This window comes from Protomyctophum bolini (genome assembly GCF_963924005.1).
Source record: "Protomyctophum bolini genome assembly, chromosome: 23".
Taxonomy (NCBI): domain Eukaryota; kingdom Metazoa; phylum Chordata; class Actinopteri; order Myctophiformes; family Myctophidae; genus Protomyctophum; species Protomyctophum bolini.
Genome location: NC_137884.1, coordinates 21919120 through 21944048, shown reverse-complemented (window position 1 = coordinate 21944048; position 24929 = coordinate 21919120). Strand labels below are relative to the sequence as shown.

Genomic DNA, 24929 nt, shown 5'->3' with positions numbered 1-24929 from the left:
GCCTTTTTCTCCCCGTAAAAAAACCGAAAAGCATGCCAGAAGTTGCACTTGCTATTCACAGGGTTATGTTCTCCAAAGTGCCACTGGCCAGACATATCACCTAATAATAACTACAGCCTATTAAACACCCAACCTGCTTTATATGTAAATTAACTGCCACCAAAGTGCCCATAATACTAGTGAAATAAAATGATGTGACAGTGTCATCATGAAGATTAATTTTCAGCTTCTCAAGTGTCAAGTTGCTTCGCTGCATATCTTTGACAACTGTAGATGTGTCGTGTGCACCGTTGCCTGAAACGCTACCTCCCCCATCAAGACTTGGTGAATATAGCCTGAGAATCAAACCTTCTGAAGGATCATTCACTCTTCCAGGAAATTGTTTGTCCAATTATATATACGGACAGCTCTGCTGTTGCTCCGATCGGTCGTCCTCCTAAGATGAAATCGGACTTCCTAATGTACTCGTGATTTTCCGCAGAAAACTACTAATCAATGGTGATGATACCAGACGTGAAGAGAGAATGAATTGTGCAAATGATGAGCTAGAGAATACACACCTTGTTGTTCCTTCTAAAACATAGCTTTTTCAGAAAACTGTCGGGATGTAAAAGACATTTTTAGAATCTGATCTAAGGTCAAAATGGGTTAATATGAGATAAATGACCACTCAGTCATTACAAAAGGAATGGAAAGTATGGAGGATTGTCATTGACATGATCTCACAATATAAACACATTGTTGCCACTTGCCAGCTCTCCTCTTTTTGACTCTCCATTGCCCAGCTGTGTGCGTCTCTGGCTGTGTCCCTGCCTGTGTCCGTGCCTGGCTGGGTGTAAGCACGGAAATAATGTTATAGCGTTTGTTCACCACCAAGTGTCATTGTTGTGCAGCCTAACACATAAGACACAGGCCAGGGAGGAGGGCTAGTACAGTACAGTACAGTACAGTACAGCACTACTTACTTCAAATGGGTCTGATTTTTATTAACGTGGGGGCCTCCAGGGGGCACCAATGGACCAATTTGAATGGAGGGGAAAATGGAAAATAAATATCCTGAAAAGTGCACACACGCACGCGCGCACACACACTCACACACGTACACACGCACGAAATTCATAACATTGTTGGCGCCCCTAATTTTTTTACAATCCCAGTTGGGGAGTTGGAGAGGACAAGTGCACTTTACAATTGCAATTGCACGTCATACAATACACGGTACACCCAAACCGTTTAGTAATATTTGGGAAATTAACTTTGAAGGCAGTCAGATGTCAGATGTGATCTACCCTCCTCAGTGTCTGGGATGGAGTTAATTAATCTCCTCATTAAGGAACCAAAAAATTAAATACTGTCACAAACAGTCAATAGAGCTCATAAATGACTGGTTTTATAGAATATAGTTGAATGAAAATAACTCATATTTCAATTGTCTGGGAGGAGCTAGCACACGAAATGTCTTAATTTCTGCAAAAAGAAAAGAAAAGCACACACCTATACCACTTAAACCCATACGTATACTGTAGGTATGGCCTAGGCAGTGGAGTCCCACCGGGCTCTTTACTTGGTCTGCTCCTTTTGTCCTTTCACACACCAATTCTCTTCGGGGGAGAAATAACCGATCCACAAGCTACATAACGCGTTGCACGGCAACACGTCGTCATTTTGTAGGTCGCCTATTTTTCGGCCACCCCCCCCTCCCCCCCCCCCACACACACACACTGCTGTAGAGTAAAAACCTGGAACGTATGCAGCTTTTAACCACATTAGCCATTATTTTAAACTTCAGCTCTTGAAAAATAGCAGATATACAAGCTCATAGCGTGCCACACCACAAGCTTGTAGACCTGCTATCTTTTTTTGGAAAAATCGTCAAAATGTGGCGCAAATCTTTGAATATACTGCATGTCCTTTCACAGCAAACGTTTTTCGGAGATCCCTGGAACAAAGCATATTCGGCCAATTACATATATATATATATATATATATATATATATATATATATATTTGGGGTTGTTGACATGAAATAGTACCACTGATATAGCAAGTGTTTCAGAAAACTGTCAGCATTTAGAAGACATTTTGCAGAATCTGGTCTGGGGATAATGCGTCTGAAGCAGCCTGTGTGTGTTTTCCTGTCGAGTCTCACCTTCGATTGGAACGTCTAAAGCCGACCTCCGCGTGGGCCTTAAAGCACTCTGCTGCCCCCCCCTTACGAGCCCTCCTTCCGCCTCCAGACCACCTCCACCTCCAGACAACAACCTCCAACCAATCTGCAGTTGAAAGTAACCATTTCAAAGTGCTGTGGATGTCAGAGAATGACAAACAAAATAGCTTTTTGGCATTTTACGGTTCGTCCTTCACGGGGCTAGACTCTGGAGTGCGTGCTGAATATCGACGGTCTAACTGTTGAATTGAAAACAATAACCTAAATGGCCCAGTTGGGAGTTGGAGTCCATAGAGGACAAGTGCACTTTTACTATTACACGCCCCCATATACACCCAAATGCGTCAACACGTGCGCTCACAATGTGAGCTTGCAGATCTTATATTTCAAAAGATTAGTATCATTTTAAAACTTGTAAAAAATCTGCATAATGAGTACTTTCTACTTTTGGTACTTTGATGCCAACACTTTTGCACTTTTACTCAAGTTAATTTCAAATTCCGGACGTTTACTCATAACAGTATTTCTACATATTTCTACCGTATTGATACTTTTAATTAACAACACATTCCCTGCTGATCACGACATTCCCGACTTTTGTTTTCATTGTTTAATTCGCTGTTTTTGATAACTTTGAAGAGATACATGGTTTCCGTCGGACACAGTAGGATACGCCACACGTCTGGATCACGTCAAAAGAAATCAGTCACACTGGCTTCTCAGGGCTTCTGGGAAATGGAGGCGCAATGCAGAGTCTATGAAGGGCAATGGCGGCGGTGTCTCCCAGTTCCTGCTGCTGCTGTCGTCGGGACCATGGAATATTTTTGGACACTATTACAAACGATAAGGCGGATTTTAGACGAATTATAGGCGGATTTTAAGGCAGAATTTATACGACCGCGGCTCGGTTCTTCTTCAAAGGTTAGTGGAAAACAAACGGCAGTCAAAATGGGGGATTACGATTATGTAATCCCGCAGTCTAAGTGTTTAAGTAAAACATTTGAATGCTTTTCTCCACCACTGCCAATTTGTTCATACGAAGCACAGTAATGGACAGACTGTGACACGGACCGCTGAGCGAGGAGGATGAGTCAAGCACAAACAGACCATGCAGTCCAGTCCGCCGTTCCGCGTCGGGCCCGGCTGAGATACAGACCTAGATGGAACTTAGAACCACAATGCAGGGGTGAAACTAGATTTGCCGCCATGGGCTTGGACCGGGCAACGGGTCGTCGAGATGATTGTATTTACATAACACTCCCACACACGTGTTCAAATCCATTATAATATATTTATGTCTATAATCATCTGATAGATTATTCAAGATAGATTCAGGCCCATATAGTCTTTGTTAAGGCAAAAGTCCCGTCGATGAATGAAGTTCAACCTGTACTGCAGTTCTCTGTGTTATTCTCTTTCACCAAAAAACAAAAAAAAACAGGCAAAACCTTCTTTTACATTTCATTTCATAAAATAGACTCCATAATATAGACATAAAAACAAAAAAAATGCAATGGCAACCAACGGTGGTCTGCTGTTAGTGGTTTGTATTTGCATCTCCGTCCCTCGGGTCCATCGCTGGGGGAATTGTTGGTGTTGGGACAGCCGAACCACTTCCAAAATGGAGTCCTCAATGTTTATATTCTCCGTCTAGTTCTTCACGCACGCACGCACACACTCACGCACAACATTCCACTCGCTCGCCTCTCCATTTCATTTTCAAAAGTGGATGATCCTTCCAGTTCTTAAGGTGGTGGGTGTAAAATATTTCTCAAAATAATTTAGAGTCCAGTATTATAAATTAAAAATAAGACGAAGAAAGAAGAAAAAAATAGGTTTCCGTACTAAAAACACATGATTCAGAACATCGCGGCCCCATGCAGACTCGACATCGAGGTCTCTGGGTGGAAATACACAGGGCAAAAAAAAAAGAAGAAAAAAAACTTAAAGGGTCCTTGCACCTTGCTGCATTTTCCAGGTTTTTAGCAGCGGCTCTCCGACGGTTTTCCGAAAAACACGTCCAGTCTGCAAGGACCTTTAATGTTTCAGATGTGTTCAAATGGAGTGGCTTCGTCCAAATGTTGGGGGGGGGGGGGGGTCGGTTGTGGCCTATTCCATTCCATTCCAGTCCAGTCCAGAATGTCCAACCTGCTGGAGCCACCGGGTGGGGGGGGTGGGGGCTGGGCTTGGGGTATTGTATTATCTGCTCACAGTGGACGTGCCCGAGCGCAGGGTACTGGGCAGCTTGTCTGAGCCGGGGATCTTCCAGGGTCCCGGGGAGACGGGGGTTTTCCTGCCACCGCCGCCGCCGGTGCCCTTGTTGTTGTTGTTGTTAGGGTGGCCGGGACGGCCCCTAGTGTCCACCGGGTCCCTGCAGGGCCGGGGTCTGCCCGACTGCCCCCGGTTGTCGTCGTTGCCACCGTTGGCGTTGGCGTGCGTGGTGGACCCCCCGGAGCCTCCCAGGGACTGGGTGGTGGTGGTGGTGGTGGTTCCCATCTTCCCGCCGGAGGAGGAGGCGCTTCTCTCCGCGGCTACTTTCCGATCCTTAGACCTCCCCCTGCTGGAGCCTCCGGGCGGTTTGGCGTCACCGAACCGTTGGTCGCCTCGGCCCCCGTCCCCCGTCCCCTCCTCCTCCTCCTCCTCGGGCGTGACCCGCTGCCCCCTGTGGTGCGCCCCGCTGCTGCCCTCGTTGCGGGCGGACCTGCCACCCTCATTCCTGGCGGCTCTGCCGCTCCCCGTGGGTACGGCGGCCGGCCCTCTCTTCCCCCGGCCGACGCCATATTCTGGGTCGAGCAGCCCCTCCTCGGCCCTCCTCGGGGGGCTCCGGGAGGCGCGCTCCGTCCGGCTCTCTCCTCGCGCCGCCGGGACCTCCGGGGGCGACAGGCAAGCCAGGTCGGGGGTCAGCGGGGTCAGATGAGATGAGGGCGATGGCGTCATGGACAGGCCGTCGACGAGAGGAGCTACTTCCGACAGGCCTGGGGAGGCTGCAGGCCGAGCGTCCCATGGGGCGGCATTGTCTGGGGGGACGCGAGCACACATGCGTGAGTGCAGTGCACGAGCATGCACGCACGCACACACACACAGTTGAAAAAGACAAAGTAAGTAACACATAAATGCACACCAAGGCTTCTCCATCGACTCACACGTTCTCATAGGCATGCACATACACACGCACACAGTCGTAAGGTAGAAATCACAGCACTACAAGCTATACTTCCTGTCATGTCACAGGGCGACTCCACTTCTAGACAACATCAGTCTATACCTTCCCCTGGCTCCCTGTAAATCCCAGGCCACAATGTTGGCGGAAAATCGACAAGAAAGAAAAAACTGGTTTAATGAAATGGAATGATGTGACCAATAAGACGGTGCTTTAGTTCAAATGAGAACCTATATGGGCCCCCGGAATTCCTCTCCCTCCCTCCCTCCCTCTCTTTCTCTCTCCCTCTCTAGCTTTAAGCACTCGGTATCCGCCACAGTGACTCTAAAAGGTGTGTTTCTTCAGAACCGTCCACTCTAACAGCCCGTTAGCCTCTGTCCCTGCACCAGCGAGCAGTGCTGTGAAGTATATCCAAGTAGAGTACCTCAGCACAATGTTGATGTATTTGCACTCTGACTACGAGTATTTACAAGTTACAATACCGTTAGTTCTACTCCACTACATCTCGGATCCATCTGGGACAATGCGTCATGCGATGTGACGCATTGTGAGCTTTATAGAGCTGTTGTTTTCAAAATATTTGAATACATTTTAGGCATTCGAAAACAGGTGAAAAGCGACATTGTGCATAATGAGCACTTTCTACATTTGGTCGTTTTGCTATAAATTGATACCAATACCAATACCAATACTTGATACCAGACTTTTACTTGTAATAGAGTAGTTCTACATTGCAGTATTGATACTATTACTTAAGTAAGAAAATGTGAGTACTTTTTCAAACCACTGTTTCTTCTCTCATGGCCTGTTAGCCTCTGTTTTTCTGCACCAGTGAGCCATATGCTCCCTGAGCCATCATTCATTCTCACTGGGCTAGGCAGGGGGCAGAGGCTAGGCTATGCTAGCTGCACTAGTGGCTACACCATGAGACACAATTATAAAATGAAAACACCCTCACGCCAGATTTGAAGTATATTGTTGCTGGGTTTTTTTTAAATTATATATATATATTAGCCTGGCCCAGCAGCCAGTGTGCTTTCTGGTATAGAGGGGCGGGTAGCGCATGGAGCAAGCACTGGATAATCACCGATCTGAGTGAAATGAAGTCTGTTGATTATATTAGTATTATTATATATTTTATTATATTAGTCTGTGGATTATATTGAACAAATATATTCCAGTATTCCAATATAACCAATATATTATATTGGACCAAAAGTAACCCTTGGATTCGTTGGAACACATGGTTCATTTTCCATTTCCTGAACAGAAACCGTTTTGGACATAGGTGTCCACCCGACAGCAGCCACAATATCTGGACCTCAGCTGGAGCTAACGAGCTGGACAAAGTACCTGGTGGATCAGAGGCACGCACCGGCTCATCATAGTCTGTTGTCATCCCTCGCTTGCTACAGTGAAGTGACTTCTGCTTTTGTGTAATAACCACTGTGTGTGTGTGTGTGTGTGTGTGTGTGTGTGTGTGTGTGTGTGTGTGTGTGTGTGTGTGTGTGTGTGTGTGTGGTTGGAAACCTATCACTGTAGCACACTGTGATAATGCCTGCTGTCAGCTCACATACTCTACAGTATGCATGTCTTCCACAGTGTCTCTTTCTCGCACGCACGCACACACGCACGCATGCATGTGCAGAACATCTGTATGCTTTTAAAACCGGGAAAGCATCTGATCTGCAAGCTCACAGCGTGTCACTTACACGGAGCACTGCGAGCTTGTACATCTGCTATTTTTGATCATTTTTCGAAACATCTTCAATGTGTGTGAGAACTGAGAAGTACTAGTTTAGAAGGGATTTTGTATAATCGGTCTCAAGTCTCAACGGGTTGAAAACAAAGTCACATTTCTTTCTTTTTGGGGGAGGAACTAAACTATTCTATAACACAATAAAAGTAAACATTCGTCTCCTTTTGACACGTGCACGTTTGGAATGGATGGACACTCTCTCTACGCGTGCTTCGTTGGCAAATTGCGAATTAACTACCCGGCCGAGGTTGTAAAACAATGAGTAAAAGCCCACACAAAACGCAGATGTTAAAACGCGGCCTATTCTACTCTGGGATTTACCGCAGCGTACGGCCCAGAAGAGAACAGGAGAAAACGCACCGGTGATTTAGTACACCGTCTGCTGCATTGGGGCTGACCCAGAGTAATGGTCCCTGCGAGTGGATTTCACAAGCTTTATGTCCCCCTCAAGGCAGGCTATAGAATATACCCTCCCTCCCTCCCTCCCTCCGACACAGTGGAGGAATTAAATCTCCGTCGCAAACGGAGCTGGCCAAGATAAAGACGAGGCTGAACAACAAGACGACGTGGGAAACCGGCATCACATCGCTCAGGTGTGTAAAGCCTGGAGGGTCTCCCCCTTTACCCACTACACAGACTCCCACTCGCTGCTGACGGCTGATGAATGGATTTACCTCGGGGCTACTGCACTGCATGCTCCCTCTTCCACTGGTGTATACAGTAACCCAGTACATTTACTTAAGTGCTGTACTTAAAGCGTAAGACCACTTTTCTTTTTAGATTTGTGTTGTGTACAGTAGGTACCTTGCCATGATGTAACTCCAAATGTGGACAAGAAAGATAATTGAAAATATGCCCCTCATTGACTTACAATGTACGTCTGCATTCAGAGATTTGGTGTCCTAATGCCGCGGTTCTCAAAGTGGATGGTTTTCAAAGTGAATTGATTTTTATTTATTTTTTGAATGCTGTATCGTTACAATTATGTTGATCTAATTGACAAGTGTGCTGTCAGGTTTTGCACACAATCGATTTGACTCTTGGCATAAGATTCCCTGTGAATGAAAAGTGCGATACAAATAAAGTTCATTATTATTATTACGATTCATATTATAGTAGTGGTATTGATTGAAAAGCTTTTAATGATATAGTTCCAAATGCATCTAAATGTACACATGTGGTTGTAAGTATGCTTATTATCGGTGTTATGGGGACGAGTATATTTTGCCATATTTTTACTATCTTTATGTAGATTGACTATTTGAACTATAAAGGGTAAAGGGTTGGCGCAAGATGGGAATGAAGAAAACGTTGGGAACCACTGTACGTGTCCTGAAGAAGTAATCACAGCAAAACACAGCGTTAAGGGCTTTACAGACGGGAAGAAGTACACAGTGCCTGTAGGGTTGCACTGTCTGCTCTTGGATCAGTGGCGTTGCACTGTCTGCTCTTGGATCAGTGGGGTTGCACTGTCTGCTCTTGGATCAGTGGGGTTGCACTGTCTGCTCTTGGATTAGTGGCGTTGCACTGTCTGCTCTTGGATCAGTGGGGTTGCACTGTCTGCTCTTGGATTAGTGGCGTTGCACTGTCTGCTCTTGGTAAAACACATAAGGACAATGGCTCTGCCAGTAAACGGAAGGCAATCTACGGCTGCTTCAGTGGTGTCAAGTCAGACACCACTCAGGGAGTGGTAGGCTTGCGAAAAGTGGACAACAACCCAGCTGTTGTCGCGGCTGGGCGTGTGCATGAAATGAGCACAAATGCCGACATCGCGGGACCCTCAACTCCCTACCTGGCCACTTTCTTTTAATAATAGGCACGCAATTCGCTTCCCGCGTGAAAAGCCCTTGGACACTCCACAGCACATCACAGCACGGCACAGCACGGCACAGCACGGCACGGCAACACCAAGGTTAAGAGCGGTAGAGAGAAAGGAAACATTCCGATGGTCACAAACCGTGTCTTTAGAGTGGCCCATTAGGTAGAAATAGGGGGCGCCATGCTTGTCACTTTTCATGCACATGGAGAGACTGGAAGATGCCATTCCTATAGAAGGGGAAGTAACAGCCTAGACCGATCATTAGGGTTAGAGATTGAAATGGAACAGACACACAGTCACACTACTGCCGTTATTTTAGTCAAGACAGAAGAAGAGATCGAAAACGAGAGAAATACAGGAGAAATAGTATTAATGCACAGAGGATATAGCATTGAATGAAGACGCATGCCCGAGAAATTAGCCCTTCGCTAAGTCCCTCCCCAACCCGTCCTCGTCCAATAGGCACATTAGCAACCGTGACTAAGAGAGGAGACATGGCACGTTTTCCTTCTCACCCATTGAGATGCATGTTAAATGACGGGGATTTCTCCATATGAATTAAAATAATCGATCATTTCTGTAGCAAGAGCTTCAGAATGTCTTCTAAATCTAGTCAACCAGGCCTGCAGTAGGCTATGCAATGGACAAATGTGCAAGACAATATTTCAATATACCAGAAATACGAGGAAATGTTCGTGGGAGAAACAGTATCCAACTCGCTCAACTTTAACGACCGTACGCCGAGTTTTCATGTAATGCACGGTAAGACTATGGTGATTAGTGTTATTGCTATCACCTGGGTGGCTCAATCGTGTAACTTTCCCGACGTTGAGCTGTGTATGTGTTCAACAATACAGCCATGCAAAAATAACATTGACAGCTATGAGGTGACCTTCCTTAGCAACGGTTGCTAAACTATTTGGATTGGCATTGGACTATCACTTTTTGGAGTGGGGTTTAGCAAAGGGCTAATAGTAAACAGAATTGTTACGAAGAGCTACAGTGACTGTAAGTTAGACAGTGAAAAGAATAAAGCAGTACGACCAAAAGCTTAAAAGGATCAAATGATGGCCCTGGAGACAGACAGCCATACACATACAGAGAGAGTGAATAGGGCCAGCAGGGTTATTGCGGTGATGCTTACCGTACTCCGGGACCTGTCCGCTGCCCCTCTTGAGGAGCAGGCGGACCCGCCGCCCCCCGGACTTGATCAGCTCGATGGCCCTGGCGTGGGTCATGTCTCTGGTGCTTTCTCCGTTGATCTCGATGATTTGGTCCCCGACCTGAAGGACATAATTGGGGGAAGGTGAAGTGAGCAGCAGTGGTGGTGGGGAAAAGCACCAGTATGTTTCTTTGCTTAAGTGAAAAAGTATCAAAGTGCAAGTGCCCTATCTGAAAAGTATCCGTCGGTATCCAAATATACTTGGTATATAGTACCAAAAGTAAAAGTACTCATTGTGAGGTATGTCCCATTTCACAAGTTCAAAATGTATGAAATATCAAGCTCACAGCAATAGGGGGGGGGGGGGCGCAAGGGTTCAAGTGGTTAACCGAATCCATGCCACCATTGACTGCAGCGCTCTGGAGTCAGTGCCGAAAGAATGCACAAAAAAGGCTGCAAAGAAGACCCGTGAATCAGCCATTTTCGTGCTCCCGTGTATCACCTTCTCCAGTGTTAGAAACACTAATATGCTAAGCGGGATCTCGGGATAATTTTTTATTAAGCTCCTAACATCGTACTTCACCTCATAATAAACTCAATCTGAGCCTCTAGCCGCTAAAGATCACATGCGCGTGTGTGCACGGAGTTTTTGGATTTTGATGACGTCACACCATGGAAGCGCTGCCTAGCGACAGGAAGCTAAAATACGGTAAAGAATAATAGTATTCATTCAGGATTAACACTCTTAACATTTCTTGTGTTCTCGTGCTTGGCAAAGGAGAGTTTAATTCATATTCTCGAGATTTCTCGAGTTTGGCAATGATTGTGTTGCACTATTGTGCTGCTGAAATGCATTCCACAAACAGCCATGAATCATCATCATTTTTCGTCCGCGGTCGAGATCATGGATTTCACAATGCCACCCCAGACTTCCCGGTCCTTCATTGCCATCCCCAGTTCCTGCTTTGTGCTTACTGATGCATGTGTCCCTAGCGATGACATCAAGGAAAGACAGTTTTCTACCTCTGGTCTGCTTTGAGGCAGGACTCCAGAGAAGAAGGGAAGATATATGTCAGCTCTGCAGCAGTGGCTGGCAAACTGTTATTCTGGATCAGAAGATTGTTGTCGTATATTAGAGAAGTCGATGAGTGGCTCTTCTAAGAGAGATTTTGCGCTCTCATTAGAAGGCGGGTGTAAGTGCCATCCAGCCGTTTCTCTAATTTCTTTGAAAGTGTCCATGTCTCGGAGCCATAGAGTAGAATCGGCTCGATGGTTGTCCTAAATATTTTTTACTTTGAACCTCTTACTAAGCTGGGATTTTATGCATGTCATTGCTGGCTGAACAGGCCATACACTTCCTAGTTTGAAAGTCCTTGAAAGTCCAGCCATGAATATGTTAATACAGCTGAAGAATATCAATTAAAAACATGTTTAGGTGAGATCGCATCATTACATAGACTTCACAAACTGAATGCACAGAAACGCATCAATTCAACAATGACAGACAGTTTTTGAACGTGACAAAAGGCAAGGTAATTATCTCTGAAGGTTTGAGGCATGGACGGCACACATTAAGTAGGTAATTAATAAGCCTCGTTAATGTCAATGACGATTCACATGGGAAATAAGCACGCCTAACCACAAATAGGTGTCTGCTACGTATAATTAATTTCAGCCTCAATTCAAAGATGTAATTTGGATAGAATTAAGGCAGTTTCCAAACTAAAGATTTGGAAGATAGATTTTATATCCAAGCAAAACAACACTACTAGGCTTATTGTATGAAATACACTGACAAAGACAACCTTAGATTTGAGTTAGTTTTGTAAACACACAAAGTTGGTTCAGTTAGTTATTGTTCTATTAATGTTTTTCATATGTAGTTCTTGTTATTTCGTTAGTTTTAGTTGCGACATTCTATATTCAAGCCGAGTTGTGCTTAGAAGTACGTCCCGCTTCTGTGGCCAACGCGGAAGTGCCTCTCGGCCTCTCGCCTCCAACAACTGCGGACTAGACCTAAATATATTACTCTATGGACTAGACCGGGACGGAGGCACGCCGTCTCTCGCGAACTTGAGCCACCGAGCAAGCTAAAGCGAGCGAGTTGCCGTGTCGAGCGTTGCGAAGTTTGCTTAGCCGACTCAGGGCAAAGAGCAATGAGCATGACTTCACTTGTAAAGTAGGCAGTCGTTTTTCTTTGCAACACTGTCTGCCACTGTGCAGTCTGTCTGTAATAGCCCATTGAAATGGAATCATTAGAGTAAAGTGGGTGGGTGTAATATGAAATCATCAATTGCTGCAGCGTGCTGCGGTGCTACGTCCTAAATAACTAATTGTTAGGCCAATTGGACCATTATAAAAACCTGATAAAAATAAATAACCCCCCTCCACGTCAGCCCCCCTTGTTATGAATACCTTCCCGCGCGCCTGTGACATACAGCCTATAACAACACAACCTTTTCCTTTCAATGTTACATTGAGGTCAGGTCACGTCCCCTCAAAGGGAAGCCTTCCTCCTTCGGAGCCTCTCACTTGCCCGGCCCTTTAAATGATGGACCTGGCCCTGAATGACTTCTGGAAGGAGAGGAATCACCCAAGAGAGAGAGAGAGAGAGAGGGCAGAATGTGCCGACCAATTACGCCAGTAAATGGAGAAATCCTCTGCTAACGGCTGGTGTAATTTGAAAGTGTGGAGAAGCGGAGTTTGTGGTCTGTGGGTGTGTGTGCGTGCGTGCGTCCGTGCGCATGTGTGTGATTAGGTGTCATCACTGTGGTCTGAAGGAGAGGTGGAAGGGGACATGGTGCAGTCATTAATCCGTGCCTCCCGACAGCATACGAGAGCACTTCGTGTCTTCAAGTTTAAAGAACGGAGGGCAGGAGTGGGAAGGATAGTGGGAATGGAGGGCCAAGTGGACACTATAGTGGACTGCACACAACGAGGAATGTGCGGATGGTGGAAATTGGGTTGACCTTGGGCTGCCTCATTTTGCGGACGATAATCACGTGCTTTCTGAGCATTTACACAGAAAGACGTTCCGAGTCAGACGGCTTAAGAGGATGAGTTTTTGCTGTGTGCGCTAGGGGGGAGAGCAACGGACTTGAACTCTTGCTTCCTTCATGCATGAGTGTCCAAGTCGCTCCTTTACACCTGACAGGAGGGAGTTTCCCTGGTTGGACGTAGCGCGTGGAAGGAAGACGTTATTCCAACCAGTTCCTTTCCCCTCCATCAGGCGCCCTGGCTGGCCAGGGGGAGGCAGTTTAGAGACCTGGATTACTGCATGTTTTTTGTGAGGGTACCTACCTTAGGGGACACGGGGAGAACATGCAAACTCCACACAGAAAGGCCCTTTCGCCAACCCCGCCTCGGGTATGGGCACCGATGACGCGGAGGAGGAGACACGCAACGTAAAAGTGTTTTATCTTTTAATAAGATAGAAATCAGGCGTACGCACCCGTGCATATGCCTGATTTCTAGGTCTGCGAAAGCTTTTTCCTACAGGGGATCCTTGACATGAAATAGTATGAGAACCACTAACATAGAAACATACGTTTTTCTGAAAACTGTTTTAGATTTAGAAGACACTTGTAGAATCAGGTCCTCATGTCTTAACGGATTAAACACCTGATTGGATTGCAGTCGGTTCACAGAAGCTGAAGGACAAAAAAAAACGTCTTTGTCTTTCATGAAGCACTTTATGAAGGAATGAGAGATTGAGATTCTAAATGTCATCGTTTGCCATTAGGCGCTGTTAACCGCTATTAGTTGCTGAGTGCATTGCAAGGTCACACAGTTGTCGAATGCTTTTAACGGCACTGTTTGCACTTCTCCTAAAGAGCCCTTTGCATACTAAACAACCTCTTGGATCAAGGCGTTTTTAAAGTACCCACTACTACGCTACAAAGAAGACTTCTGCCTCATGAGACACTGAGATTCATAACCTATTCAAGAAGTACATTCTTGAAGGGAGCTGTTTTTACTGAGCATGGCATTGCTACCAACGGCTTTACAGTTATTCTTAGAAAAGAAGAAGAAATACCCCCCGGTTTATTAGGTTGCTTGAATTCAATTATGCCTCTACAGTTCCACTGCGTAACCCGTGTTTCGCCACTATTCAATCCATGTGTTGGTGCTGCGTAATACCGCTTAACCCGCTATTTGTTTATAGCGCAATTTGTTTATATATATATAGCGGGTTAAGCCGCGTTTTTTAATAATTATAAAGAAAGAGCGGATTATGATCGTCGTGTCGTGTTATGATGACGAAACCGGAAATCAAGCCATGCTCTGGGCTGCTAGGGCTTCTGGGAAAATGAGTTCAATGCAAGTGAACGGGGGGGTTTGTTTGGACTACAACATGCTGTGCAGGCTGTTTTGGTTTCACATCGTAATGGCGACATGTTTTTCTCTTCAACAGCAAACCATGGGACTATTATAACTAGTGTTAACTGGTGTCAAAACCCATACTGTAATTAGGGCCAGGGTCGAGTTTGCGGGAAGGAATCAACACTGGCTTCCTTCTCACCTACAAATGTCAAAACACAGACATCTCAGGCCTCCTCCATAAACCTCCTGTGACACGGAAACCTGCAGTCCACAAACTTGGACCTCCTCTCTGTACCAAAAACAGACAGGCGTATGGCATACAGTTGTTTGTTGTTTTGTTTTCCGTTTGTCTGTGTGCGTGTGAGAGAGAGAGAGACAGAGAGAGAGAGAGACATGGAGAATCACATCTTGATGATGTCATCAAGATGTGATTCGCCATGTTTATACTAACCCTTTTTGACCCATTTTGACCTGAGATCAGATTTAGAGAAAAGTTTTATGAAAAAGCTATGTTTCTATGTCAGTTGTTCTTTGATTTTTCAAAAATAGCAGACCTACAAGCTCGTAGCGCGCCACTCGGTGGCGCGCTATGAGCTTGTAGATCTGCTCTTTTTCAATAGCTAAAGCATAACATAATGCTAACACCAAAAGGGGTTCATGACATAGTAAAATGTAGTGTATGTGATATCTTTGTATAGTCAATCTTAGTTGTCATATCTGTCCTGTGCAATGTGTAATTACGAAGCCTAAAAGGCAAACAGAAATACAAATTGTAGTGTTCCAATGTTCAATGCAAAAAAAAACATACTGTCTCTGTGTTATTGTCGAGGAGGTCATGTCTCTGTATCGTTTATCGTTTAGTCATTCATATTTGATACAGTCTGTTTCTAGCAAAAACATAACTAATTTGGCAGCAGTAACAATAGCGTTTTCTCTCAGTCAGTTGATTCTTCATATCCATATGAGTGAAACGGCCGGGATGACATGTTTATTTTTCAAACAGTTATTATATGAGGCCTTCTAACACCCTCTACCGATATTGACGTCAGACTTCGGTGCTCAGACGCGCTGCAGTATAATAGCTGCCTTGAGCCTTGAGACAGACTCTCAAGGCTGTGTGACAAAGGCTGTGATTAATAGTGTAAAGGTAACACACTGTACGCACACAGTGCTAATGAACTTGGGGGAGAAGACTATTCCAATTGCCCTTTTCAATTTCATAAAATGCCAGTCTCGGGTACACTCACTGGCATGACCAAATTAATTGCGCAACCAAGCAAACCTGAAAATGCATGCTTCATATTGACCGTGCAAAGTATTCAGCTATTATTTACAGAATGTTTTGCCGTTTGGACTCATGGCCTTACCTATTTTATCCCTAAACTTGTTTGCCATACTTTACTATCTTGAAAAACAATTTAAAATAGTTCAAGTATAATCTAATGAACTGCAGCGGCCAAAGAGGCATACTATTTTTTTAAATATCTATGAGGACAACGCCCACCCTCATCCTGAGAGAGACGTTTTAGCAGCAGTAGAGCAAAGGAGGGCAACATCCAGTCAGCGACCCCCCCCCCCCACCACCACCACACTCATTTCGATTCGGTTGGAATGGCTACAACACCAGAGGGAGTACCACCGACAACGTTCAACCCCGAATCGGCTCCAACAAGGGGTTAAATTAATTCCGTACCCTATGCCACTATAATGTGGAACACCCTACCGACAGCCGTTAAGAAATGTGAATCCCTTAAGACTCCTTCAAAAACAGCTCTCAAGGAGCACTGGGCCAAAATCCACGAATATATCAGGTGCCGAATTTTTGTGTCTCAGTCCAGCGCTGCGTATACTGTGAATATACATTTCAATCAGTCAATCAAACCCACCCTCATCCTGCCGTTGCGGACCGCGGGCCCGTCCTCGGCCAGGCGCAGGACAAACAGGTCCATCTTGTACTCTCGTCCTCCGCGGATGCTGAAGCCGAAGCCTTTGGCGCTCTTCTCCAACTCCACCGTGAAGAAGTCAAAGTCCTGCATGGGAAGCTGAGGCACGAGGAACACAATGGTTACATGCAATGGTGCATTTAATTACACTTGGCTTGGTTGAATGCTTGATTCTGATTGGTCATTTGTCAAATTCAGCGGTCTGTTATTTCTGGATAATGACCACTCTGCTCTATAACAGACTGCGAACCGCTGATTTACTGCCGTTTCCAACACGACAGCCATGAAAACACACACGCTATGTCTTTTACAGCTAAACATTGCTCTCAAAAATGTTTTTTAAAACATTTGAGCGAGAAATAGACGAAGCAGTACCCGAAAATGGATTCTATTTGATCAACTCACTTCCTTGTTTTCCGACTGTGCTGCAGCTGGGCCAGCGTGACACTTATGGAATACTTTCATTACCAAGCAAGGAAATACCTTGTTTTGTTGTATTTTGGGTCAATTTATAAAGTCATACAGTATTAACCCTCTTATTACCAGCCTTAAATCACATCTTTTTGTGGCTTAGGCCAGATTTGGCGACTTTTTGAATGACAATAGAAATATGTGCGATATGAGCACAATATCACCAAATATCTCATTTTCAAGCTGCATTTCTTCACTTTACAAATAAATTAGAACCATGTCTCTAGCATGTTCCATCGTTTACTTATAGCACTTATAGCAAAAATGAAGCATTTTAGTTCACTGAAACCAAGGTGTATTAAAATGCTTATTAATAAATAATGGCAAATGCTAGAAAGAAGATTTTTATATCATTGTAAACTACAGACTTGCAGCTTCAAAATGAGACAATCTGTGACATTGTGGTCACATCTCACATTTTTAGATTGCCATTAGATTGCTGGCCAACGCCAGCCAATTCTGGCGAAAGCCCCATTTCTTAATTCATCATTTTTATGCAAAAATAAACTTCTGCGTTAAAATACAATCACGCCATCTTTTAGAGTCATTTTCAAGTAGTACCCCACGATTTACACCAGATGGCGGGAACGTACCATTATGCTGAAAATCTCTAAAATGTGTAAACTGGTATAACACTTCCGGTTCAAAAGGACGTAAACAACCAATGAAAGATTGTCCCCTACAAGATAGCCTCACTCACTCGGAATGCTAGGCTAACAATAGCTTCATCATAAGTTAGTCTAAAATCACCCAAATCTAGCCCAGAAGATCCCAAAATATCAGATTTTTTGCCGCGATTCACATAGAGACGGCGCGCGTGCACGATAGTGCACGATCGCGCGGATTTCGGCCGGTTTTTAGTAGATTACATAAAAATAAAAAATAAAATGCAAAAAAATTTTTTTGGAATTGTCAGAAAACACGTCGTTGGCCATAAGCGCGTTAAGACCACTCAGCCATACATTACCCCCTACTATGTTTCATGACATTCTTTATTTATTTATTTTTGGTTGTATATGACCTCAATTACACCCACACAACCTGAACTTTGAACATTCAGTGGATCTTCAGTGTTCTTGAAATTTGGCTTCAGAGACGACGTGTGTAGTGAAAGCTCCTTCACCTGAGCGGCCGGAGGCATCCGGTAGTCGGGGATGGTGAACTGCCTGGTGTCAGGCGACAGCTGCCTGTAGTCCAGTAGGGGCGGGTGTCTGTAGTCCAACGTGGGCGGCTGCCGGTAGTCTGCGACGGGAGGAGGGTGCCGGTAGTCGAGCGCCGGGGGCTGCCGGTAGTCCGTGAACGGCACCTGGCGAATGTCCGGTTTCACGTCCTGCCTGGCCTTCACCTCCGACCTGTAACTAACAGACCAATCATCATATCGCGGGTCGGTCGGTCGGGCAGAAGAGAGCGAGAGATGCTGCGCTCACATATGCCGATGCAAAAGATTCAAAGCTACGCAGCATATTTGTAGCTTTGTAGCATTTGCAGCAGCTACACAAACGTCTAATGTAGCCTATATCTTTGTATCTTCATGCCGCTGTGCACGGGTGGAACATGCAAACTCCACACAGAAAGGCCCTTTCGTCAAGTCAAGGACTGCGCCCTCGTGCCCCATACATGGATAGGTCGTGAGCTACTGTACAGTCATGTTGCGACTGCACGTCACACTTACTATGAAAACGTCCATTTCCCCGTCAGTCAGTCAGTCACTTATTATCCCCATAGATGGTCTCGTGACATCACGTGACATCATCAGGGATGGAGATCCCTGATGTCAAAGTAAATGCACCTGTCGCAATTAAGCCCAAATATGGAGGTCCCTGATGTCATCAATATTGGCCAGCAATCTCTTAGATCTCCATATATGGAGCTGACCTGTTCTGACATTACATAATGTTGATCCTTCCCCATCCATCCTTCCTCTTCGATGTCTCCCTTTTGACTGATACCCGTCCATTCAAACTGTAGACGGGCCTGTCACAAAGTTATGAGTGCAGCCGCAGCCCCGGCAGCCGGCGAAAACTAGAGTTCTCAACAGGCCCGGAAATTAAGGCCCGGCCCTACCTGGGCCCTCATCAAACCCTGTACACTCAAGACACTGCCCCCGCTGCCACCCTTAGATCTCCATATAGGGAGCTGACCTGTTTTGACATTCCATTATGTTCATCTGACGTTATCAAACCCTGTACACTCAAGACACGCTCCTTACTGTATATGGCCATTACAGAATTCATTCCATGTTGATCTGACCCCCCCCCCATGCCAAAGCGCCAGCGCTCGCCCAGGAGTCTGCCGTCAACGTCGCTTCTCGCCCTTCAGCGTCTTACTGGCGTTAGACAAGAGCTAACGGGCATGAAGGTGACAGGGCAACGGGCAGGGCTCGTGCGTTTTTGCCTTACCTGTTTTCATGGGCGTAGGTCTGGGGTGGCGTGGCGGCAGACAGCTGGGCGGCAGGGCTCTGGTGAGGAGCGGGGCCGGGCTGGGTGACCGCGGGGCCAAGGGTGGGCTGCTGGCCGGGGGGCTCCGTCACCGGGGCCACAGAAGCGGGCTGCGAGGCTGCCGTCGTGGCAGGCTGCTGGCTCTGGCTCTGGGTCTGGGCCGGGCTGTGCTGCTGGTTCTGGTTCTGCTTCATGGGGCTCTGTTTCTCAGAGCTGGGCGCCGAAGGGGGGTTGCTCAACTCTGGGTGATCACAGAGGAATAAGACCGACGGGAGCGTTAAACAGAAAGGAAAAAACATGAAGCAAAGCCAGCGAAGCGTCGGTCTCTCAATGATACGCGGATGGAAACGCACAGCGGCCATTACTTTAAAGGACTTTGATGGTTCAAGGTTCATGTTAGTGTTATAAGAAGAAGCAAAAAGATGAGGGTTTTTTTTTTTTTTTTTACTGCTTTCTTTCGTTTTAACAATGTAAGCTATTTTTGACAGGGGGGCGGGGCATTCAAATAAGTGGCAATTTTTTTTTTTAATAATATGTTTGTTTTTTACAACGTCCTCGCTGTCAAAATAGCTAAGATCACTGAAACTAAATAAGGGAGCAAATTAATATCAATAAATAATAACACTCATCTTTTACTTTCTTTAACCCATTTAGGGGACCGGAGGCGATTGTTCTCGTAACGAGAACCCCAGGGTTTTACTACAAGTAAAAGTCCGGAATTCAAAATGTACTTGAGTAAAAGTACAAAGGTATTGGCGTCAAAGTGTACTTAAAGGTCCGCTGACACGCCCCGAAATTAATATGGGTGGTACAGCACATCACGTGGTCTGACTGAAAACAGTTTGAAACAGTTTGAAACGGGGCTACGGCGCTAGCAACAAGTGGCTATAGGTCAGGCTAGCGTTTTTGACGGTACATTTAGCGTCATATTGGCTATAAATGTAATTGAAAAAAAATATTGTTTCGCCAGAAATGCTTAGTTTGAATGCAATTGAGGTTGGCGTGGGGTTTTTTAGGGGAACTGCAGCACAAGCGCAAATTTTGGAGTCGAGTCCCATTTTCCCCCGGTCGCCAACACCCCTGTCTGCCCGCTCTGAGACCTCTCAGCCCCGCAGCGCGACAGTCGCGACTACGGACGTCTGCTGTTGTCTGGCCGCTGTGAGAGCAGCGCGACTACTGTTCTTTTCCCCTCTCAGCCGCAGGCTGACATGTACACCCTCGCTCTCACTCTGTAATACCGTAGTTAGTTACCACAACATTGTTCAAGTGAACTATAGTGTGTTTATGTTTGTATTCATTGTAATAATAAATATCGCTATGCCGAGGCATAGTCTTGCGGACGAGATCATGAGCCTCTACGGGGGACTGGGCATGTGTGTACACACACACACACACACACACACACACACACACACACACACATGTACACACACATGCAATGGCACGGAATCTGCCTCGGGCTCTCTTCCCCGCTGTCATGCACTATAGCCACGGCTAAAAGTTGTGTGTGTGTGTGTGTGTGTGTGCGTACACACATGCCCAGTTCAATGCGGGGACCTGACCAGAGACTATACGTCCGTCCGTCCGTCCGTCCGTCCCCCCGTGTGTGTGCAGCCTGCATCTGAGACGGGCTAGACTGTATGTTGTCATGCGGAGCGACGCGGCGATAAATAAAATAATCATAGCGATATTGATTATTACAATGAACAAGCATAAACACACAGTTCACCTGAACAATGTTGCGAAAAATTAATTTTTTGAATGAGACTTTCACCCAGTATTCAAGCTAAATGTGACACCAAAATAGTAGCATAAGTTGCTATGCTACCACGGCCACCAAGCACCTCAAAATTGTACTTAAGTACAGTACCTAAGTAAAAGTACTTTCCACCACTGCATGTAAGTGAATACCGGTACATAAAGATAACAGAGACCTTGCACGCTCCATATAACAATTTCCATTAAAGCGCTGATTCAACAGCGGCCATAGATCTTTGTCTGTCTTACGCATCGAAGTCGCATGCCCTCGTCTAATGTGTGTGTGTGTGTGTATATCATCACTGCCATCTGTGCAGGGCGCAGCCCCGTGCATTGATGTCGTTGACTACCTTTTTTTCACTGACGAAAAATTATTATAAGCTCAGCGTAAGCCCTTTGTGAGCTTGAAGATATTGTTGAAAACCTGAAATGGGACATTCCGCATAACTTGGTACTTTTTGGTACTTTAAGTCTTCGGGCTCTATTGTCGTCCATGCTATGCTAAACCCTTTAAACTAAACTTTTTTTCCCTTCTTAGTTTTTTCATGTTATATGAAAGCAGGGAATCATAGCTTCAAATTGACATAATTGGTTGTTGAGTTTGACCAGTTTTGGAGATATGGCTTATAGAGTAATGTCTTGCAGAAAACAGCGAGTTGAGAAAAGAGGCTTGAAAGGTTCACTTCTGTGGTCTCTAACATTGCACCTAGCTACATGTTTAAGCATTTATTTAATATTTACATAAAATATATTTACATCGATTTCAGCTCTGACACTTATCTAAGACATGCTCTAGTATGTGAAGAGTCTGCCTGTGCTATTACCTCATTTTGGAGAAAAAAAGAAAATAAAAAAGTTTTTCTCCTCTGGTGAAAAGCTGGAATTTGCGCGATGGAAGTCTCTCAGTCAAATCTGGTCACTATATATTCTTTCAAAATGAATGTTTTTAACTCCGGTCTAAATGGCTTAAGTCAACGGCAGTAACACTCTCCTGCTCACCTTCCTGTGGTATGATCCTCAGGCTGACGGTGAGTCCGTTAAGTCAACGGCAGTAACACTGTCCTGCTCACCTTCCTGTGGTATGATCCTCAGGCTGACGGTAACACTGTCCTGCTCACCTTCCTGTGGTATGATCCTCAGGCTGACGGTAACACTGTCCTGCTCACCTTCCTGTGGTATGATCCTCAGGCTGACGGTAACACTGTCCTGCTCACCTTCCTGTGGTATGATCCTCAGGCTGACGGTAACACTGTCCTGCTCACCTTCCTGTGGTATGATCCTCAGGCTGACGGTAACACTGTCCTGCTCACCTTCCTGTGGTATGATCCTCAGGCTGACGGTAACACTGTCCTGCTCACCTTCCTGTGGTATGATCCTCAGGCTGACGGTAACACTGTCCTGCTCACCTTCCTGTGGTATGATCCTCAGGCTGACGGTAACACTGTCCTGCTCACCTTCCTGTGGTATGATCCTCAGGCTGACGGTGAGTCAGTAACACTGTCCTGCTCACCTTCCTGTGGTATGATCCTCAGGCTGACGGTAACACTGTCCTGCTCACCTTCCTGTGGTATGATCCTCAGGCTGACGGTGAGTCAGTAACACTGTCCTGCTCACCTTCCTGTGGTATGATCCTCAGGCTGACAGTAACACTGTCCTGCTCACCTTCCTGTGGTATGATCCTCAGGCTGACGGTGAGTCAGTAACACTGTCCTGCTCACCTTCCTGTGGTATGATCCTCAGGCTGACGGTGAGTCCGGCGTCCTTGATGAGCTTGACGATGTCCGCGTGAGGCATGTCCACGATGGAGCGGCCGTTGACCGCCAGGATGCGCTCGCCCACCTTCAGCGCCGAGCAGCGGTCCGCCGGGCTGCCCTCGATGATGCGTCCGATCTTATGGGGCACGGCGGCTGCATTGGCCAAAAGGATTCACAACGAGTTCAATGATTAACCCATTTATAGACCCGAGGAACGTTTTTTCTCCAAAATGTCTTCTGAATCCTGACGGGTTTCTGAAAAACCCTATGTTTCTATAGTGTGTCAGTGGTTCTCCAACTATATTTAAAACCCTATGTTTCTATAGTGTGTCAGTGGTTCTCCAACTATATTTAAAACCCTATGTTTCTATAGTGTGTCAAAGGTTCTCCAACTATATTTAAAACCCTATTTTTCTGTGTGTCAGTGGTTCTCAAACTATATTTAAAACCCTATTTTTCTGTGTGTCAGTGGTTCTCAAACTATATTTAAAACCCTATGTTTCTGTGTGTCAGTGGTTCTCCAACTATATTTAAAACCCTATGTTTCTGTGTGTCAGTGGTTCCCCAACTATATTTAAAACCCTATGTTTCTGTGTGTCAGTGGTTCTCCAACTATATTTAAAACCCTATGTTTCTGTGTGTCAGTGGTTCTCCAACTATATTTAAAACCCTATGTTTCTATAGTGTGTCAGTGGTTCTCAAACTATATTTAAAACCCTATGTTTCTGTGTGTCAGTGGTTCTCCAACTATATTTAAAACCCTATGTTTCTATAGTGTGTCAGTGGTTCTCAAACTATATTTAAAACCCTATGTTTCTGTGTGTCAGTGGTTCTCCAACTATATTTAAAACCCTATGTTTCTGTGTGTCAGTGGTTCTCCAACTATATTTAAAACCCTATGTTTCTATAGTGTGTCAGTGGTTCTCCAACTATATTTCAGGTCAAGGAGCCCCAGAATTATATGTAATTGACCCCCGGACCCCAATCTCAAAATATGTCGTTCCAGGGACCCCCACCAGAAGCAAAGATTTTAGTGAAAAACATTCGCTCTGAAAGAATATATGTTCAAAGATTTGTTCCGCATTTTCACGATTAAATTTCAATAGCTAAAGTATAACAACAACAAGCTTAAAACACCAAAAGGGTTCCTGTCCAGAATGGGTTAATAAAGTATGCACTATGCACACACACACACAAATACTGTACATGCACTCTGTCGCACACTCACACGCACACGCACACACACACACACAAATACTGTACATGCACTCTGTCGCACACTCACACGCACACGCACACACACACGCACACACACACACACACACACTGTACTGTACATGCACGCACGCGCGCACACACACACACACACACCTACCGTACATTCACACGCACGCGCGCACACACACACACACACACACATGCCTACCGTACCGTACAAGCGCACGTGCAGGCAGTAGGAAACGTTTCTTCGCTCAGACGCACTAACACTCATCGACCGACTGACTGAACGGCTGACAATCCTGCTATTTTGCTACACCCAACCCAACACCCCCCACCAAGCTTACATAAGCCAGTTGGGTTTTTTGCATGTGTGTGTGTGTGTGTGTGTGTGTGTGTGTGTGTGTGTGTGTGTGTGTGTGTGTGGGCGAAGCGCTGAGGCTCACGCAGCACAGCATGCTACAGATCTGTGCAGAGAATGGCTTATCGTAGGAGGGGTATACATAATTGAGACGGAGGGGTATAGATGTTGAAGGAAGATGGGTTTCAGTTTTTCAACGTAACAATGACCTCTCCTCGTTAGCTTACTTACATTATTGATTCCACACGGGGCTGCAGCTGCACACATCCTGAAGCAGTGAAGTACTCTAGATTTTGGACTTTACTGTAAAGGGGAATATACAGTAGTAATACCACTCATTTTCAACACTGAACTAACTATGTCCATTGGGGGTGCATACGTTGGTTAGACATACCAACAGAAACCCAGACGTTTTTATTTCCAGGGAGGAAAATAAAGTCTGGGACCGAGTCCACTTCAATTCGGCATAGTAGTAGCGCAAACGTCGATCACTCGCTGCTGATTTCTGATCGTCTACACCTAAGTTAAATTTGACACACACACTCCTCTCTCTCTCTCTCTCTCTCTCTCTGTCGCTCTAATGAATTAGCGCAGCT

At 45.6% G+C, this 24929-nt stretch overlaps 1 protein-coding gene across 6 annotated transcripts in view; it reads right to left on the bottom strand.

Moving 5' to 3' along the window:
* Positions 1-3438: 3438 nt before the first annotated feature.
* The window catches only part of magi2a (membrane associated guanylate kinase, WW and PDZ domain containing 2a), a 221998-nt gene continuing 200507 nt past the window's right edge, over positions 3439-24929 (bottom strand). For 3 of the 6 annotated variants that reach the window (XM_080757862.1, XM_080757867.1, XM_080757864.1), the window contains 6 exons: positions 22719-22907; positions 19204-19483; positions 17928-18162; positions 16277-16432; positions 10050-10188; positions 3439-5184 (listed from right to left, as the gene is read on the bottom strand). In XM_080757862.1, coding sequence (XP_080613988.1) covers positions 4367-5184; positions 10050-10188; positions 16277-16432; positions 17928-18162; positions 19204-19483; positions 22719-22907 — 1817 coding nt within the window. In that variant the 3' untranslated portion in view covers positions 3439-4366. Of the gene's footprint in view, positions 5185-9043; positions 9155-10049; positions 10189-16276; positions 16433-17927; positions 18163-19203; positions 19484-22718; positions 22908-24929 lie in introns of those variants that run through there. The other 3 variants (XM_080757865.1, XM_080757863.1, XM_080757866.1) reach the window with 3 other exon arrangements.